This window comes from Stigmatopora nigra, chromosome 1 (assembly GCF_051989575.1).
Source record: "Stigmatopora nigra isolate UIUO_SnigA chromosome 1, RoL_Snig_1.1, whole genome shotgun sequence".
NCBI classification, from domain to species: Eukaryota; Metazoa; Chordata; class Actinopteri; order Syngnathiformes; family Syngnathidae; genus Stigmatopora; species Stigmatopora nigra.
Genome location: NC_135508.1, coordinates 1,130,504 through 1,151,834, shown reverse-complemented (window position 1 = coordinate 1,151,834; position 21,331 = coordinate 1,130,504). Strand labels below are relative to the sequence as shown.

At 37.6% G+C, this 21,331-nt stretch overlaps 1 protein-coding gene across 1 annotated transcript; it reads right to left on the bottom strand.

Moving 5' to 3' along the window:
- Window positions 1-2,968: 2,968 nt before the first annotated feature.
- slitrk1 (SLIT and NTRK like family member 1) lies at window positions 2,969-6,014 on the bottom strand. Its single transcript, XM_077730934.1, has one exon. The coding sequence runs from the start codon at window positions 5,663-5,665 to the stop codon at window positions 3,560-3,562; it is 2,106 nt and encodes a 701-aa protein (XP_077587060.1). The 5' UTR covers window positions 5,666-6,014; the 3' UTR covers window positions 2,969-3,559.
- Between the last annotated feature and the right edge of the window lie 15,317 nt (window positions 6,015-21,331).

The window sequence follows — 21,331 nt, the reverse complement described above, 5'->3', positions numbered from 1 at the left end:
TATTTTTATTTTTATTTTTTTAAGAAGGAAAAAACTGTATTATAAAATTATCTATGATTAAACGATAATGTCAAAAACATGCGGGGGCGGGGTTTATCCGCCCTTGGTTCCAAATGAACTAGAACCACCCCTGCCTGCAAGCCCTTAATCCTACATATGTACTTTATAAAATGCCAAATATCCCCCAACTCCACCACTCGGCCCCTCCCACCCCCAAATCCTCCCAAAAAAATCCCCCAAACCACCCGAATAAATTCCGCCCCAAATCCCTCCAATCACAAGACATTTTCACTCCACCTCAACCACACTTTATTTAACAAAATAGAAGCATGTCAAATATCGCAAAGCATAAAAATGTCATTTGAAACACAGCGTTTGAAAATGAGAACAAAACACCACAGGGGGGCGGGGTTAGGGTTTAGAGGGGCGGAGCCAAATGAACTGACTAACTAAAATCAGTCACAGATTCAATGTCCTTAAAGATCAAAGGTCAAAAAAGGTCAATAAAGCAAAATCCACAGCACGGGAAGAGGTAAAAAAATTAATAATTCCACCATTTAAGGACTTTAATCCCTTTTTGTTGCAAAATTGTTAATTTTGGGGCGATAACAGTTAAGGGGGAGGGGCTACGGGGGGCTTCACGGATGCAAATGTTGGCACATCTCTGCGGACAAGGAGACAAAAGAAGTGATTCAGCACCAAGGACAGCGCTCAACTGTTTCTCGGGGGGGAGGAGCTTTGGCCTAATTTGGGCCTTCTCGCCCTTCTCACTGCAGCTCTTTATACTTAACCTGCTCGCCTTTTAAACATGGCGGCTAAGCGGAATTTAATTGGATGGTCGGTATTTTTTAAGCCTTGGCATAAAATGCAAAAAACGCGGGTTGTTTTTTTTTTTTTACATTTTTTTTTTTTGTTTTTTAAACGTTTTTTTACATCAAGCCGAACACGGAAATACAAAAAAAAGGCCTGCCATTATTTGTAAATGTGCCGCCATCTTTGTTGTGGCATTTACGCGGGTTGAAAAAAAAATTACCCGCATTTTTTAATTTTTTTTTAGTTTACCACCGTTGATCACATTCCACAAACCCCTCCCCCCGGTATAGAATACTTCAAGCATATACAATGAAATATTTGTACAAGGTTAGATATCTTAAAACCCCTCCCAAAAAAATGTATTATTTCCATTTTTTTCACAATTAAAAGCAATCTAGGCTATATTTACCGGCAATGTTGACATAGACGTAATCCTTCTAGCGTAGGGTAAATTTTTGAAAAAATAGGATGTTACAAACCCCCCGTTGAAATGACTTTTTTGTTGTTGTTTTTGAATTTCTTCCCGTTATATCATAGACACACAAAACAACCACAGAACGGTTGAGCTACATCAACTTTTTTGCGGTAAAAGCATCCAAGCGACGTCATGCTAACATGTCGTCGACCATTGGCACGCCATTGAAAAATAACACCATATACATTCAGAAAGAAGGATGGACCGCGTAGACGTGCGTGTGATTGGTCGAGCCTTGGAGTGCTACACCCGCACCGTCTAAAACGGTATAAATAACCCCGATAATCATTGACAATCAAATAAGAGCAGAAAAAAATGAACATGCACCAAGACAGCTTTTTCAATACAATGGTACCTCTACTTACTAATTTTCTCCTTACAAATAATTCAGGTTTAAAAAAACATTTTGCTCCAAAATACCCCCAAAATATGTTACAAAACATCAAATTATGCTAATTAATTAATTAAGTAATTAATTTTCAGTGTGTGGGTAGAGTTGTTTTCCCATTGGCTAACTCGGAAAACCATTCTAGCGTCCCATTGGCTAAAAAAAAATGTCTTCATGATGCCAGAACTGATGTTAGCTTAGCATACTGCAGGTGGATGTAAGAGCTATCTTATAAACGGGTAGAGGTCAACAGGTGGGGAAGGGCGCTAATTTAACCCGAAAATTGCGCCCTCTATAGGCCAAAACAACTAATTGCCACTTTCTTCCTTTTAAAAAAATAAATAATTAATACATCACCGAATAATAACTGATCATAAGATCAGAAATTAGAATTTTCTGAGTGTGCGTAACATAATTTATAAGTTTTGTGTTTACATTTGTTTACTAAGCTGCCACTCGCTATTCTACCCAATGGAAAAAGTGCTTGCATTTTATATTCATTTTAATTATCAAATGTTTTCCGATATTTTTTATCTTTTAATATATTTATGCATATTTCAGGCAAGAATGGTATACTTTAGTAACATTTTAAAAGGGTCTTAGGAACAAATTATGCTAATTTAATGTGTAATATGCCTCATTTATTCATATTCTGAACTACTTTATGATCGCGGAGGGTGCTAGAGACTATCCCATCTGACTTTGGGCCAGAGTTGGGGGACGATATAGCTAGGAATTTTTTTTGAGTGTCTTATTGGAGTACCATGCATTTTTGGAATAAGGGTTGCAGGGGGTGCTGGAGCCTATCCCAGCTGGTTTCGGACCTTAGAGGTGGGGTACACTCCAAATGACCAATCACTCATACTTATGGGCAATTTAGCATACAATTAGCTTAGCATACATGTTACCTGAATGTGGGATAAAACCGGAATACCCGGAGAAAACCCACCCAGGCCAAGATAGAACATACCCACAGCACATATAACATATTTTAACCAATATTCGAACCATTTCCCTTAATTTTCAGACCCACTTTCTTCCCACATGGGTTGCAGAGGGTGCTGGAGCCCATCTCAGCTGAGGCGGGATACACCCTGAATGTTCCCAGCCAATCACAGGGCACGATAAGACAAACAACGAATTTCAAGTGCTAAATTAGCCTAGCATGTTTGTTTTTGGAACATGGGAGGAAACCAGAGTACCCGGGGAAAACCCACTTAAGCCAAGTGAGAATATACAAACTCCATAACCCTAACTCTAACCTGGATTTGAACCCAGAACCCCAAACTGCGAGGCCAAGGCGCTAACCACTTAACACACCGTGTCACTGTAATATGCCTCAATTTACAAAAAAATGCGGGTTTTCTAAGTAGAGGTACCACTGTAATATCTCATATTACTCCTCTCCGTCACCCCCAAACATTTTTCAGAACAACAAATACAAAGTCTAACTGCAGTTTCACAAAAATAGAGAAATGGCACTTTGTTATAAGTCATATATGCGTTACTCTGATAATATCTATTTATATATTTATAGATAATCGTCATATCGATGGAGCATGAAAGGGGGCGGAGCTTCCCTCCTCATTGGCGGTCATGAACATCATGGTTTCTGGGCCGAACGCTATGAGAGCGTGTGTTTGAAACCATGCAGGAATATTCTCATGCATATAATACACCGGCCCGAATATTTACATTTACATTCATGCGCTCGTGCACCCCCGCGCACGTACAGCCCGTTTTTTTCCTCACAGCGCCAGGCTCTCAGAATCTATCCCTTAATTTCCACTAGGGCAGAATTACTCTCAAAAGGGGGTCCAAATGTGGAAACTGGTGCGGGAAACTAGCGATAGTCCACGTAAATCCAATCCGGCACCCCCGTTTCACGCGTCGTTTGCGGCAGAAAGTTGCGTTGTACAGTCAAACCCGCGGTGCGCACCGGTATCGGCGTTGTAATGTCCACTATGCCAATACGATGAGTCGCAAACGGTCTGCAGGGAATTGATCTCGGACGCCGAAGAGTTGCCGTCCCTCCGCTTGGACCGCTTACGGTTCCGTAGGATGAAAACCAGCATTCCCACTACGGTAAACGCCGATGTAACGAAAACCAGTAACAACCCTGGAACCAACACCGAAATGGATACCCGGTTTGGTTCTACGTAGGAGTTAGACCGAGTACCCGAGTCCAGGTTTAAGGTACTGTTTTTGGATAGGGTTGTAGGTCCAGGTGGGACCTTCTGGTAGAGTCCAGAACACATCAAGTCGTTCCGTACATAACGAAAGTCTCGTTTCCAGAACTCTTCGGGCGACTCGCATTTCAAGTCGCTAACAATAACATCGGCGCCCAATCGTTCAGTCCATTGTTTGAATGGTACGATATTACAAGAACAATCCCAAGGATTTCCATGTAAATCGATCTGTATAATCGAGTTCAGTTGCTCCAGCACCCCCGGTACAGGTAAGGTCGAGAAGTAATTATTATGCAGGCTAATTTTCGATAAAGAAATCCCAAGGAAGGCATCAGCCGGTAAAGTCTTGAGCAAGTTGTTGTTAAGGAATAGAACCCTTAAATTGGGCATAGGGGTAAAGGCGCCTGGTATGATGAGTTGGATGTCATTATATTCCAGACTAAGGTATTCCAGATTAACTAAACCCAGGAACATCTCAGCCATGAGTGTATCCAGGTAGTTTTTATCCACGTATAGCCATCTTAGCTCACTCTGGTTATAGAAAGTACCATTGTCCATGATTTTGATATTATTCCCGCCCAGATCCAACAGGTTTAAACTGGTATACCCTAGAAGATGGTTCTTCTTTACAGCGTGAATGTTATTCTCACGTAGGTTTAGCTCGTGAGCCGCAAACGGCTTTGGTTTCAAGTTAGCTAAACTCTCCATTTTCCTTCCTTCGCAATTAACGCCTAAACCTCGGCGGGAGCCAACTAGCTTGCAGCTACACGGCGGCGGACATGTAGCATTAGCAGCCGCGGATTCCAACTCGGAGTTTGTGGGCGTGGGCTTAGTTTTCAGTTGCCAGTTTTCCCGCGATTTTGAACGACTCTTCGCGCCGTGATTTCCAGACGTGGGTACCGCCGGAGGAGTTGGGTCGGGTACACCCGGCGCTACTGGACTCGGGGTTTGGTTTTGAGTGGGAGGCGCCGCTAGGCTAGTATCAGCTCCGCCCCTTAGGGAAGGACAAAGCTCCGCCTCTGTGGTTTCGTTCAAGTCGGCGCCTTGGAGTCCGGTAGGCGCTTCGCAGACGACTCGGCCAATCAGAGCATTGGGTGGGATGTTCTCCAGCCATTCCTTGAGGGACACCAACTGGCAGTTGCAGTCCCATGGATTGTCCTCTAGGAGGACTTCCACAATTCCAGGAATCTGTTCCAGAATACCCTCATAGGGTAAGGTCTTGATCCGGTTCCCACGTAGGTCAAGATGTGTGACCGGTACATGCCGGAATACGTCATTTGGCAAGGCGCTAATCAAGTTATCGTTAAGAATCAGAACCTCCAGTTTGTTCAAGTCCCGGAACACATCCGGATCCACTTCCCTTAGTAGATTAAAGTCCGCCTGTAGGTACTCCAAGTCGTCCAATCCTAGGAAAGTACTCTTCCGGAATGAACGGATCTTATTATTATTAATATGGAGTCTTTTAACTAACTGTAAACCCAAAAACGCACCAGGGACTATCTCATGAAGACCGTTATTTTCCAGGTGTAGGCTAACGGCGTTGTAAAAGTTAGCAAACTCGTTAGGGAACAACCTGGATAACGAGTTGCCGTGGAGTAGTAAATGGTAGAAATGCGAACTGGGTCCACTCAGGTGCCGTAACGTGGTGAAACTCCGCTTTTCACAGCCGACATGTACGTCACCCTCCACTTCGGCGCACTGGCAGATTCGTTCCTGGCAAACGTCTCGTGTCACGTTCCCACCGGCGGCAACAGCGCGCAGTAACGCCGCCGCGTTCAGTAACAACACCCAGAGTAGCATTTTTTTGTTGTTGTTTTGTTGTTGTTTTAGTGCCGAAACCCGGGTTCCAGGAAATCGGGCTTCTCTGAAGAACGCATTTAACCTGTTCGCCTGTTGGCGGCTTCAGTTAAAAACAGGCGGCGGTGGTGGTGTGGGGGGGTATAGCGGCGGAAAAGTCCGGTACATCCTCAACCCGCGGATGAAACCACTGACCTTGGCGGTTAAGAAAAAAATAAATAAATAAAATAAAAAATAAAAAAATGACTGGCCAGCGGAGGGAGCCCAGGTGCCGGAGCCGAAGCTTGGCTGGAAAACACCCGCATTTACTCCCCCCCTGTGCCCCCCTACACCCTTCACCGTCACATCCCGCGGCGGCGACGTATACGAACAATGTACTACCCCCCAAAAAAAGCACCCAAAAAAAACAGGGTACTTTTGTCCAAAAAAAAAAAAACGTCCAAATCTGGCAGGTTGCGCTAAAAGTTGCGCCGATTCCGCGCAGGTTTGACGGTCTGATTCCTTATCTCACTTTGCGGCAAAGTGTCCGAGTCCCACAATTCCAAGTGAGGTGGTCCAAAAAACACCCCCTTCCTTTAGGAGTTGCGCAATACAACACCCCAGTTAGGTCCGGTGGTGAAGAAAAAATGGGGGACAACACTGTTGAATGTGAAGGAAAAAAAGGAGGTGGAAAAAAAAGTCGGGAATCCGCCACGGGCGAGCTGGAGCTCGGCGAGAAGCGTCTGAACCGATGCGTCAGCGCGTATGCGCATGTGTGCGTGACGTTGTTCCCTCCTCCGATTGCTTTGCGGAGAGACGACGAGGACGGCGCCGCGAGAAAGAGAGACAAAAGGGAGCGGGATGGGCAAGAGATTTCCATTAGCTGTTTGTTTGGATTCTACTCCTCCTCCTTCTCTTCTTCCTCCTCTTCTTCTTTTTTTAATCAACTGACGAACAGCACACACATAAACGTGCGCAAATAAACGCATACACGCGCGATATGCTCCACTCGTGTTTCCGATAACTCCATTGCAAGTTTTAATAAGGTTTTTTTGGGGGGGTATTTGTTGCATGTGTATTTAAAATGATGGTTGGGGAATGTGATTAGGTTAGATCAGTGTAGACAGACACTGGATAAAAGGACACACACGTGTGGGTAGAGTGTGTGTGTGTGTGTGGGGGGGGGGGGGGGGGGGGGTTAGTGGAGAGATGGTCAGGGGCGTTTCTAGGGGGTTTGGGGGGATGTGGGCAAGGGGGGCTGTGGGGGCACCCCGGGATCAGCGCGGTTGTGGATAAGACAGGAATGAAATGAAGAAAATTGGAGGACTGTTATGGGCAGAAAGGGGAGAATGGAAAATTATTTCATAGTGTGTGTGTGAATGTGTGTGTGTGTCTAGGTAGATGTGTGTGTAAATGTGTGTATAAATGTGTGTAAATGTGTGTGGAAATGTGTGTATGTGTGTAAATGTGTGTAATGTGTGTAAATGTGTGTACTGTGTGTAAATGTGTGTGCAAATATGTATAAATGTGTGTAAATGTGTGTATGTGTAAATGTGTGTGTAAATGTGTGTGTATGTATGTGTGTATGTATGTGTGTATGTATGTGTGTGTATATGTGTGTATGTGTGGATGAGTGTTTATGTGAATGTGTGTTTTTGTATATGTGTATGTGTGTATGTATGTATGTGTGTGTATGTATGTGTGTGTATGTATGTGTATGTGTGTATATGTGTGTATGTGTGTATATATGTGTGTGTGGATGAGTGTTTATGTGAATGTGTTTTTGTATATGTGTATGTGTGTATGTATGTATGTGTGTGTATGTATGTGTGTGTATATGTGTGTATGTATGTGTGTATGTATGTGTGTGTATGTATGTGTGTATGTATGTGTGTATGTATGTGTGTGTATGTATGTGTGTATGTATGTGTGTGTATATGTGTGTGTAAATGTGTGTGTAAATGTGTGTGTAAATGTGTGAATGTGTGTGTGTATATGTGTGTGTAAATGTGTATATGTGTGTGTATGTGTGTGAGTGTAAATGTGTGTGTAAATGTGTGTGTGTCTGTGTGTGTATGTGTGTGAGTGTAAATGTGTGTGTAAATGTGAGTATGTGTGTCTATGTGTGTGTATGTGTGTGAGTGTAAATGTGTGTGTGTGTGCGCATGTGTCTATCTGTGTATATTTGTGTGTATGTGTGTGTGTGTGTATGTAAACTGTATTTTCTCGCATATTAGCCGACCCCGCATATAATCCGACCCCGCATATAATCCGCACCCTTAAAAGTGTCTTAAAATTGTTGAATAGTACTATTTCTCACGTATAAGCCACCCCCTGATTCCCAATTTTCACCTCCCTCGCCTTTTATTAGCAAAACATACAGTAATTATCTGACTAAGAGCATGACAATTATACGCAAAAAGCTACTTACAAAAAAAAAGACTTGCAGTGTGGCTTCTCGACCACTTGGCGGATCGATGCACGATATTTTGTTGGCTTAAACGCAGTGCTGTCAATCAGACAGTCTAAAAGTGGCGCATTTCCGAATATTTCAAATCGGGAATAATCCCCAAAAGAAATAACTCGTATTTCTAGCAGGAGATCAACATTTTTAGAGTCAAATTTAATTGGATTATGAATATAAATGCATTATCCCAAAGGAATAATTGCATGGAGCTCAGCATGATGATGTGATAGAGATACTGTCATTTTGCATTACTGTGATTAGAGTGCAGAGGAGGGCACAAATTCTATTGGAAGACCCACATTTCAGTCTAATGGTATGTTACCCGCGGAATTCCCGTGCCATTGACGACCATATGTGTCCAATCGGGGGCTAAAACTGCGGTAATTGGTCTTTTTAGCTGTCCAATCGGGCAGTGGGTCTCTTTTGTGATGGGAATTAGTTGGACGTTTGGTAGTAGTCCAATCAAGTTGGACTGGGAGGGGCTTAAAGGCATGATTTTAACCCCTCCCAGTCCACAAGGATTGGACGTCTATTGGAGCTGATTTTAGTTATATATTGTGTTGGGAGTGAGAGAAAAATACATACATAAAATGGAATAATAAAATAAAATGATTTAAAAAAATATATTTTTTTTTCAATTTTTTAAATCTTTTTATTTTATTCTATTTTATTCTATTTTATTCTATTTTATCCTATTTTATTCTATTTTATTCTATTTTATTCTATTTTATTCTATTTTATTCTATTTTATTCTATTTTATTCTATTTTATTCTATTTTATTCTATTTTATTCTATTTTATTCTATTTTATTCTATTTTATTCTATTTTATTCTATTTTATTCTATTTTGTTCTATTTTGTTCTATTTTGTTCTATTTTGTTCTATTTTGTTCTATTTTGTTCTATTTTGTTCTATTTTGTTCTATTTTGTTCAATTTTATTCTATTTTATTCTATTTTATTCTATTTTATTCTATTTTATTCTATTTTATTCTATTTTATTCTATTTTATTCTATTTTATTCTACTTTATTCTATTTTATTCCATTTTTTAATATATATTTAAAAAATCATTTTATGCGATGAATAAATAAATGAAGTAAATCTATATTATTTTGGCAAGTTGACATAAACGATGTAACGAACCAATAATATTGAGCTATTAGCCTGAAATTGACTCGCATGATCAGAACTCCATTTTTGTTATCACTTTGATTTTGACATCTAGCTCGGTAAATCAACATATTTGACAGTCCGACAGTCTGACACTTCAATTAGTTTCACGTCATCTTTTTCCCCAAAAACGTCAAGCAAAACTTTTGCGAAAGTTGTAATCCGTCAAATAACCTACTGTGAACAGTATTTACTCGCATATAAGCCGCTTTTGCCGGACAAAAATTGATGGCTGAATCGAGAATACGGCTTATATGCGCATAGAAACACCATTTGCCAAAAAAACTGCATTTGACGGCGCCATTACACGATGACGAAGCGACAAAATGGCGCCAATGCTTCCAATTAGTTTTACGTCATCTTTTTTACCCCAAAAACGTCAAGCAAAACTTTTGCGAAAGTTGTAATCCGTCAAATATCCTACTGTGAACAGTATTTACTCGCATATAAGCCGCTTTTGGCGGACAAAAAAAATGATGATATATACATATACACACATTATATATATATATATATATATATATATATATATATATATATATATATGTATATGTATATGTATATGTATATGTATATGTATATGTATATGTATATGTATATGTATATGTATATGTATATGTATATGTATATGTATATGTATATGTATATGTATATGTATATGTATATGTATATGTATATGTATATGTATATGTATATGTATATGTATATCTATATCTATATCTATATCTATATCTATATCTATATCTATATCTATATCTATATCTATATCTATATCTATATCTATATCTATATCTATATCTATATCTATATCTATATCTATATCTATATCTATATCTATATCTATATCTATATCTATATCTATATCTATATCTATATATATATATATATATATATATATATATATATATATATATATATATATATATATATATATATATATATATATATATATATATATATATATATATATATATATATATATATATATATATATATATATATATTTATATATATATGTATATATATATATATATATATATATATCCATACATACATATATACATATGTATACATACATATATACATACATATATATACATTCATATATATATACATACATATATACATACATACATATATACATACATATATACATATACATACACATACATACACATATACATACATACATATATACATATATACATATACATACACATACATACACATATATACATACATATACATATATATACATACACATATACATATATATACACACAAATATACACACAATTGTGTTTTTATGCGCATATAAGCCGTACCCTCGATTCAGTCACCATTTTTTGTCCAACAAAAGCGGCTTATATTCGAGTAAATACTGTTTCGTTCCATCATTTATGTCAACTTTCCCAAATAAAACAACTTTACTTCATTTATTTATCCATCGCATAAAAATGAAGGGTCCAGAATTGGCCCGAGGGCCGGTATTTTGCCAGCCGTGCGCTCGTGCATTTCCCAAACCCGCCGAGGGAAGAAAAAAAAAAGCGGGTTAAACTCAAGGACGAAATGGTGAGAAGCAAAGTCAGCAATGCTGTCTAACGCAGTGCAGTCCAGTGAGAAATGCAGCAAAAGCCCCACAATGGAGAAACTAAGCAGTGATTCATTCACATCTCAAGAAGACTGGACGTTCCTCAGAGAATTTTAAACAAAAACAAAAAAATTCTGGGTAGGCAGAGCTGCTGATTTTGTAAGAAGACGCCTCGGTCCAAAAAGAAATGTTTGAAAAAGCTTTCTCGGAGTATTTTATTTTTTTTAGCTCTCTTGGGACAATACATGTATTTGTTCATATGGACAATAGCAATAAAGCTTTGGATTCAATTGTTAATGTGGGCCTTGAAAGTGGAAGGGCATATTTACAATAGGAAAGTACATAGTTCATGTTTTTTTATGTGGGATAATTCTTTGCTATTAATTTGAAATTTTATAAAAATATATATACATTATAAATTAAACATAAGATTTTAACTTTAATTTCCTTTCCCTTTGGTAGAAACCATTTAAATATAATTTTAAAGGGAGAAAAATATTAAAAGGCTAAACCTATTTTTTTAAATGATAATTTTAAAATTATAGAAAAATATTTAAATATATAAATCTAAAATGTGTAATTTAAGTGTTTTTATTTCATTATTTTTGTTTGGTCCAGAGAATTTTTAACTGTAATTTCAAAACTAAACTAAATTATTTTTAAAAGAAATATAAAAACTATTTTAATCTAAAATTTTAAGTATACTTGTTTCTTTTTTTTGTTTCTTTGATCAAAAGAATTTTAACTATAGTTTTGAATTTTTTTTTGTAATCTAAAATTTTAACTGACGTTTTTTATTTTTTGTTGTTGGTCCAGAGCAACTTTGAACAATAAATTTACTTTTATATACAAATTCCATATAAAATTTTGATCATAAATGTTTATCTTTTCTTTCTTTTTTCTAGATTTTTTGGGGGGTTTTGCTTTTTGAATAAAATCGTTTAACTGCCTAATTTTCCCTGATATCTCAAATTTCCCGTATGTTGGGACACTCTTATGTCAAAGCATTAGGGCAAAAAAATTGCTACAAACTTTCTTCATATATCAAATTTCTCATATTTTGTACACTTGTATATCAAGGCATTTGGGCAAAAAAATGCTCGGAATTTTCCTCATATCTCAAATTTATCCTATTTCGGTACACTCGTATGTGAAGGCATCAGATCAAAAATATGCTCAAGATTTTCCCTCATATTTCAAATTTCCCCTGTCAGTACACTCTTATGTCAAGCCATTAGGGCAAAAAAGTGCTCAAAATTTTCATTATATCTCGATTTTCTCCTATTTTGGTACTCTTATCTCAAGGCATTAGGCCAAAAATTCACTTGGAATGTTCCCTCATATCTCAAATTTCCCATAGGTTGGGACACTCATATGTCAAGGCAATAGGGAAAAATGTGCTCAGAATTTTCCCTCATATCTCAAAATTCTTCTATTTTGGTACACTCTTATCTCAAGGCATTTGGGCAAAAAATGTGCTCAGAATTTTTCCGTCATATCTCAAGCTTCTCATATATCAGTACACTCGTATGTCAAAGCATTAGGGAAAAAAATTGCTCTGAATTTTCGCTCATATCTCAAATTCATCCTATTTCGGTACACTCTTATGTCAAAGCATTAGGGCAAAAATTTGCTTGGAATATTCCCTCATATCTTAAAATTCTCCTATTTCAGTACACTCGTATGTCAAAGCATTAGGGTAAAGATTTGCTCGTAATTTTCCTCGTATCTCAAATTTCTCCTATTTTGACACACTCTTATATCAAGGCATTTAGAACAAAAATTAGCTCAGAACTTTCCCTCATATCTGAAAAATGTACCCTATATTGGTACACTTGCCAAATTCATAACTGAACCAAAAGAGGGCGGGATCAAAATCCTACAGTCATACAATCGACCAATAGCATCGTCGCAGGTCATTATTCCGAAGGTGTGCATTTTAAAACGTCAACTCCGGAAACCAAAAATCTCCCGTTCTCTAAACTGGAATCTCTCTTGCCGGCTACGGTTGATCTTTTAAGTTTAAAAGGCTTACGATATTCAAAATGTTGAATAAAGCTGTAAGCTTCTTTATCTATTTGCTAGCCCGGGCTCCACTCGGCGTACTCTGGACCGGCCCTCGCCCTTTTATCCATAATCCACCCTCAAAAAAGTGGGGTGACGTGCCGTCTTTCCATTTGAAATTCAATTGCTTTGGAGGAGTCGTATGTTTTAAGGTGGCGCAATTAATGCTTGTTACCATGGCAGCCAGTTCATCTGGGTTAAATCAGCCGGAGCTAGTGAGCCACTCGTTCCCCTGAAATCGCAAAAAAGCGCCGACTCGTCTGGCTCCGGCGCCCTCGGTGACTGAGGCAACTTAAAAACGCGAGCGGGTAGGGCGAGTGGATTGCCGGCTCCGCCTCGACGATCGAGATTCGTGACCGAGACCAATTTAGGGCCGGTTTTTGGAGGGTGAAATAAGGGCAACGCGCCAAGGGTGCAATCAGTTAGGGGGCGCACTATATTTATTTTTCAGTTATTAAGCCAGTTGTCTATAGACAAGGCTTATTTATCCTCACAAGGGGGTGCTGGAGCCTATCCCAGATGACTTTGGGGAGACACCCTGAATCGGTGGCCAGCCAATCACAGGGCACGATGAGATAGACAACCAATTACACAAATAGCTATGAGCTATTTAGCGTCAAGTTAGCTTAGCATGTGTTTTAAGGGATGTGGGAGGAAACCGGAGTCCCTGGAGAAATCCCACGCAAGCCGCAGGGGGTGCTAGAGCAAATCCCAGCCGTGTTTTGGGTTAGAGGCGGGGTAAACTTGGAATTAGTGGCTAGCCAATCACAAGGCACGATGAAATAAACAACCAATTTCTCATTGCTAGGGAAAATTTTGAGTGTTCAATCAATTTAGCATGCAGGGGGTGCCGGAGCCTATCCCAGCTGTGTTTCGGGCTAAAAGCGGGGTACACCCGAATTTGGTGGTCAGCCAATCACAGGGCACGATGACACAAACAACCAATTTTGAGTGTCCAGCTAGCTTAGCATGCAGGGGGTGCCGGAGCCTATCCAAGCTATGTTTCGGGCAACAGGTGGGATACACCCTGAATCGGTGGCCAGCCAATCACAGGGCACAATGACACAAACAAACCAATTTTGAGTGTCCAACGTCCTTAGAACGCACATTTTTGGAACGTGGGAGGAAAATGGAGTACCCGGAAAAAACCCACACAACCCTAGGTGAGAACATACAAACTCCACACAGGAAAACCTACCTGGATTTAAACCAAGTACCCCAAAAAATGTTACGCTGACCCCCTAACCCACTTCTTTTAATGATTTTAAATTTATTATATTTGTCATTTCTTTTCTCCTACTTTTTTGTAAGACATTGAACACATCTTCAAATGACGCCTATTTAGCCTAATGTGTAACAGATGAGCTGACTTTCAATGGCTTTATTTCCTTTTAATCGCATCCCACTATCATCTTTACACCGCTATTATTAAAGATTAAAGATTTTAGTCTTTATTCCCCACTAGGTAAAGACAAAGTTTAGATTTTAAATATATTTTATTTCATTTTTTTATCGGCAGTCCACCGGATTTAAAGCATTCAGGTCAGCTAGCGTAAAGTCATCACGGGGACAGTGGGGAAGCGGGTTGTCTCCTGTCTGAACGCATTCTGGGCCGGCGTCCAAGCCTTTTTAATCCTCGTAGCGTCGCACGCTCAGTCTAGCACGACTAATGCTAGCATGCGGCGGCGACGCCGCCGTAGCCGCCGTTCGTTCAATTTTGATTTGAACGGCACGGCCACATCATTTGTTTTTCCCGTTTTTTTTTTTTGCCTTTTAATGAAGCACTTTGTGAGAGAGCAAAAATGGCAGGAAATGGAGATTTATTCCTTAGGAGTCTCTTTTAATCCTACGAAAAAGACCAGGGAAGGCATGAGGAGTGGACTAAAGGACTAGCGGGAAAAGTAAATCAAGGAAAACCACGGGTTGTGGCATTATTCCGTCAAGATGGGGGGGTCAAAAGGTCGTGGCGTCCCGGGGAAGCTAATGGGGGCGAGAATAAACACCTGGGATGTCTTTGGAAGGAAGACTTCTATGAAATTACGCATGATTTTGGGTTAAAAAAACTGGATTTCTGGGTTGCCATTAAATTAATGCCAACCTAAGTGATGCCACTCTGCCAAAATCCACACATATCTGGCAACCCCAGCCAATTGATCCCCATATTAATGAATTGCTGGCTGACAGGCAATATATTTATATACTGTAATACCTCGACATGTGAGTGTCCGGATATATGAGCCATTTGAGTTACGAGTGAAATTTTGAGCATTTTTTTTACCTTGAGATGCGAGTGACATTTTGAAAAAAAAATACCTTGAGATACGAGTGAAATTGCGGGCTAATGTTTATCTTCGAGTTACGAGTGAAATGTTGAGGAAATATTTACCTTGAGATACGAGTGAAATTTCGGGCAAATATTTACCTTGAGGTACGAATGAAATTTTGATCAAATACCTTAAGATACGGGTGAAATTTCAGGCAAATATTTACCCTGTGATATGAGGGAAATTTGAAGCAAATATATACCTTGAGATATGAGAAAAATTTTGGGGCAAATATTTACCTTATGATACAAGTGAAATTTTGAGCAAATATTTGCCTTGAAATACAAGTGAAATTCCAAAGCAAATATTTACCTTGAGATATGAGTTAAATTTCGGGCTATTTACCTTGTGATACGAGTAACATTTTGGGCAAAGATTTACCTTTTGATACGAGTAAAATTTCAGGGCAAATGTTTACCTTGATATACGAGTACAATTTCGGGCAGATGTTTACCTTGAGATAAGAGTACAATTTTGAGCAAATATTGACCTTGGGATACGAGTAAAATTTCGGGCCAATATTTACCTTGAGATACGAGTTAAATTTCAGGCAAATATTTACCCTGAGATACGAGTGAAATTTCGGACTATTTACCTTGAGATACGAGTAAAATTTCAGGGCGAATGTTTACCTTGATACACGAGTATAATTTCAGGCAAATATTTACCTTGAGATAAAAGCAAACAACCCTCAATAGGTTGTTTCTAAAAGTCAGGATGGAGGCGGGGCCAATACAGCCAAGAAATGTATCAGAATTTCAAACAAAATTACAACAAAGTTTAGTGTAAGGTTAGATTAAACTTATTTTTGAGTGTATCTGCACCGTAATCCAACTTCATTTAAATGTGTTTATGTTATGCTACAAGCCCGTTGCCATGCTAACAGATGGCTTTTCTCAAAAAACATATTTTCAAAAACATTTTTCCCCATACAAAACTAATAATACACCATACACAATTTCACAAGATCAAAAAAACCTACAAAATACGAGGAAAAACATAAATTGAAAGGTACGCAAATGCAGGGCACTGTGAGACAGACAGCCAAATCACATATACAAAACATAGCATATAATTAGCCTAGCATGCCCGTTTTTTGGGGGATATGGTTAGAAACCGACATACCTGAAAAAAACCCCACAACACCCTGAAAAAAAATGCAAACACCACACAGAAAACACCAACCTGGGAATCGAACCCTCGACCCCAGAACTGCGAGCCCGAAAAAAAATCCCACTTTCAAAACTTCTATACATTAATTTTTCCATATTTTTTAGATATTTTCAAGGCAAAAAAATACTGCATTTCTATCTCCACTAATTAATAAAAATTCATATTCAAGATTAATATTCAAGATATCCATTTCACAGAAGACACACGCTAACCTCGCTATCTAGCAACGCTATTTAAATATTGACATTTGGCCTTAGGTTAAAATGTCCTCGTCTCCCCGAGTATAAATAATAAAAGTTAATCAGGGAATATAATCCTGTCATATTTTCATATTTCAAATAATAATCATCATAAAAAAAAGCTGAATCAACCTCTTAAACTTGACGATAAAAGATATGCGTACTCACCGTATCTTAATTGTATCAAGGTACCCGAATCTCACTGTAGTTGAGGATGAAACGTCTCTCCGGCACCCCCTCCTTGTCCTCCTCAATCGGGAACTAAAAAAAAATCAGAGCACGAGAAATACAAATAATTAATACTCGGGGGCGCTGGATTTCTGCTGCGGAAGAGACTTGGAAAGGGAAAATGCAGGAAATAGATGCACCAAAAACAATATCATTGGCAGTTAACCTGTGAATTAACGTACAGTGGTACCTCGACATAAGAGTGCCCCAGCGATTTGAGATAAGAGTATTTTTTTTGTATATTTTTGTACATTTTGATATACGAGACAGATACACCACAAAAAATATCATTGGTAGTTAACGCGTTAATTAACATACAGTGGTACCTCGACATAAGAGTGCCTTGACATATGAGTGATTTGAGATAAGAGTAAAATGGTGGGAAAATATTTATTTTGAGATGCCAGACAAACTTTAATATACGAGACAGATAAACCAAAGAAATATAATTGGCATTTAACCCGTGAATTAATGTACAGTGGTACCTTGACATATGAGCGACTTGAGATAATTTTTTTGTATATTTTTGTACATTTTGATATACGAGACAGATACACCACAAAAAATATCATTGGTAGTTAACGCGTTAATTAACATACAGTGGTACCTCGACATAAGAGTGCCTTGACATATGAGTGATTTGAGATAAGAGTAAAATGGTGGGAAAATATTTATTTTGAGATGCCAGACAAATTTTAATATACGAGACAGATAAACCAAAGAAATATAATTGGCATTTAACCCGTGAATTAATGTACAGTGGTACCTTGACATATGAGCGACTTGAGATAATTTTTTGTATATTTTTGTACATTTTGATATACGAGACAGATACACCACAAAAAATATCATTGGTAGTTAACGCGTTAATTAACATACAGTGGTACCTCGACATAAGAGTGTCTTGACATATGAGTGATTTGAGATAAGAGGAAAATTGTGGGAAAATATTTATTTTGAGATACCAGACAAATTTTAATATACGAGGCAGATAAACCAAAGAAATATAATTGGCATTTAACCCGTGAATTAATGTACAGTGGTACCTTGACATATGAGCGACTTGAGATAATTTTTTTGTATATTTTTGTACATTTTGATATACGAGACAGATACACCACAAAAAATATCATTGGTAGTTAACGCGTTAATTAACATACAGTGGTACCTCGACATAAGAGTGCCCCGACATATGAGCGATTTGAGATAAGAGTAAAATTGTGGGAAAATATTTATTTTGAGATGCCAGACAAACTTTAATATACGAGACAGATAAACCAAAGAAATATAATTGGCAGTTAACCCGTGAATTAATGTACAGTGGTACCTCGACATATGAGCGACTTGAGATAATTTTTTGTATATTTTTGTACATTTTGATATACGAGACAGATACACCACAAAAATATCATTGGCAGTTAACGCATTAATTAACGAACAGTGGTACCTCGACATAAGAGTGCCTCGGCATGTGAGCAATTTGAGATAAGAGTAAAATTGTGGGAAAATATTTATTTTGAGATGCCAGACAAACTTTAATATACGAGACAGATAAACCAAAGAAATATAATGGGCATTTAACCCGTGAATTAATGTACAGTGGTACCTTGACATATGAGCGACTTGAGATAATTTTATGTATATTTTTGTACATTTTGATATACGAGACAGATACACCACAAAAAATATCATTGGTAGTTAATGCGTTAATTAATGAACAGTGGTACCTCGACATAAGAGTGCCTTGACATATGAGTGATTTGAGATAAGAGTAAAATGGTGGGAAAATATTTATTTTGAGATGCCAGACAAATTTTAATATACGAGACAGATAAACCAAAGAAATATAATTGGCATTTAACCCGTGAATTAATGTACAGTGGTACCTTGACATATGAGCGACTTGAGATAATTTTATGTATATTTTTGTACATTTTGATATACGAGACAGATACACCACAAAAAATATCATTGGTAGTTAATGCGTTAATTAACGTCTAGTGGTACCTCGACATAAGAGTGCCTTGACATATGAGTGATTTGAGATAAGAGTAAAATTGTGGGAAAATATTTATTTTGAGATGCCAGACAAATTTTAATATACGAGACAGATAAACCAAAGAAATATAATTGGCAGTTAACCCGTGAATTAATGTACAGTGGCACCTCGACATAAGAGTGCCTCGGCATACGAGCGACTTGAGATAAGAGTAAAATTTTGGGCAAATATTTTTTTTGGGATGCCAGTCAAATTTTCATATACAAGACAGATACACCAAAAACATAACTGGCAGTTAACCCATTAACTGAGTGCCTTGACATATGAGCGATTTGAGATGAGTAAAATTTTGGGCAAATAAACATTGTTTTAGATCTATAAAAAACTGCATATTCAGGGCTTTTAATCCAGTTCTTTTAATCAATTTATTTAAAAAAATCTAAACTATATCTAACATGGTCCGGCCCACATAAAATTGAGTTGACGTTAAAGCGGCAAAATGATTGCTTTGACAAAAAAAAAACATCATATACATTAGTGAGAATGCCATCTTGTATATGCTTGTTTCATATTGGCATCTCAAACACATGCATTAATATTACATTCCAAAAGACGGGCCCTTTCTGCCCTGCCAATTTAATTCCCCGAACAAACATTGCCGGCGGTCCCTGATCATCTGGATTTTCTTCCCCTGGTGCGTCCATTCAAATGATTTCCAATCAGGGCCCTTCTTCCCATCCACCTCTGAAAAATTGTCATTCTCCTCCATTTCATTTCCAACCTTGGGGGCACAAACCTCTAAAAACACACACATATACACACTTTTTTGCTTGAAAATGGCCGCCCACTTTGACTCTTGATTCACCTCGAAAACTTTCTTTGCGTATTCTTCCTCCCCAGAGGCTCCTCCCCCTTTATATCAACGCTATGATTATCACACAGTCCAGCTCAGTGTGTATTTTAACACCTTGCATATTGAACACTATCACATTCATTTTCTAAACAGGCTACGGTGTCTAAGTGGCGGCCCGCGGGCCAAATGTGGCCCGCCGGATTATTTTATGTGGCCCGGAAAGTAAATGATGAGTGCTGACTTTCTGTTTTAGGATCAAATTCAAATGAAGAGTATAGATGTATATTAAGTTACCTGATTTTCCTCATTTTAAATTAATAATTGTCATTTTTTAATTCATTTTTTTCTGTGTTTTAAATTCAAAAATACTTTTGTAAAATTTAAAAAAACATTTTAAAAAAGCTAAAATAAACATTGTATTAGATCTATAAAAAACTGAATATTCAGGGCCATTAATCCGGTTCTTTTAAGCCATTTATATTTAAAAAAAACATCTAAATATGATGTATATTAAATTCCTTATTTTCCTCCTTTTAAATTAATAATTGCTATTTTTTAATCCATATTTTCTTTGTTTTTAGTTCAAAAATCATTTTGTAAAATCTAAAAGTATATTTTAAAAAAGCTAAAATAATTATTGTTTTAAATCTATAAAAAAACGGAATATTCAGGGACTTTAATCCAGTTCATTTAATCCATTTATTTAAAAAAAATCTAAATATTATATCTAAACTACTCGATTTCACATGGGCCGGACCATTGTCGATATAATATTAATATTTATATGTATTTTTTTTATAAATGGATTAAAAGAACTGTATTAAAAGCCCTGAAAATTCCGTTTAAAAAAATCTAAAACAATGATTATTTTAGCTTTTTTTAAATATATTTTTAGATTTTACAAAATTATTTTTTTAACTAAAAACTGAAAAATATTTTATAAAATGACAATTATTTATTTAAAAGGGGAGACATCAGGAAATGTGATATCCATCTATACTCTTCATTTTAATTTCATCCTAAAACAGAAAGTCGGCACTCATCATTTACTTTCCCGGGCCACACAAAATGATCCGGCGGGCCAGATTTAGCCCCCGGACCGCCACTTTGACATTGTGAATTACACAAATACCTATGGAGAATTTAGCTTTAGCAACCAGCTAGCCTGGCATGGATGTTTTATTCATTTGGGAGGAAACTGGAGTACTTGGAGTGCATGCAAATTAGCATACAATTAGCCTAGCCTACATATTTTGGCGAGTTTAACTCCCTAGTTAACCCTTTCCATCCATAAATTCAGAAATTGCGAGAAAACTGCAATAATGAGATACATTTGGGAGAAATCCAGAACCCCCAAGAAAACCACAAGGTCAAAAAATTCTTCGGGATGTCTCTTTTTTTGCGTGGATTCATTTTTTTATGAACAACAATCTGTTGCATTATGTCTACGGGGTCCTATCTTTGAATAATAGATACAATAGAAAGTAGAGCGTTTCGACTTCTGCGAAATGCCTTGAATAAATCAGGCATGTGCGTGCCGTGCGTGCGTGCCGTCTCCAACGTACCACTAAAACCTGCCTT

Coding starts and splice junctions, on each gene's coding strand:
- slitrk1 (XM_077730934.1), bottom strand. CDS start 5,665: ATGCTACTCTGGGTGTTGTTACTGAACGCGGCGGCGTTACTGCGCGCT.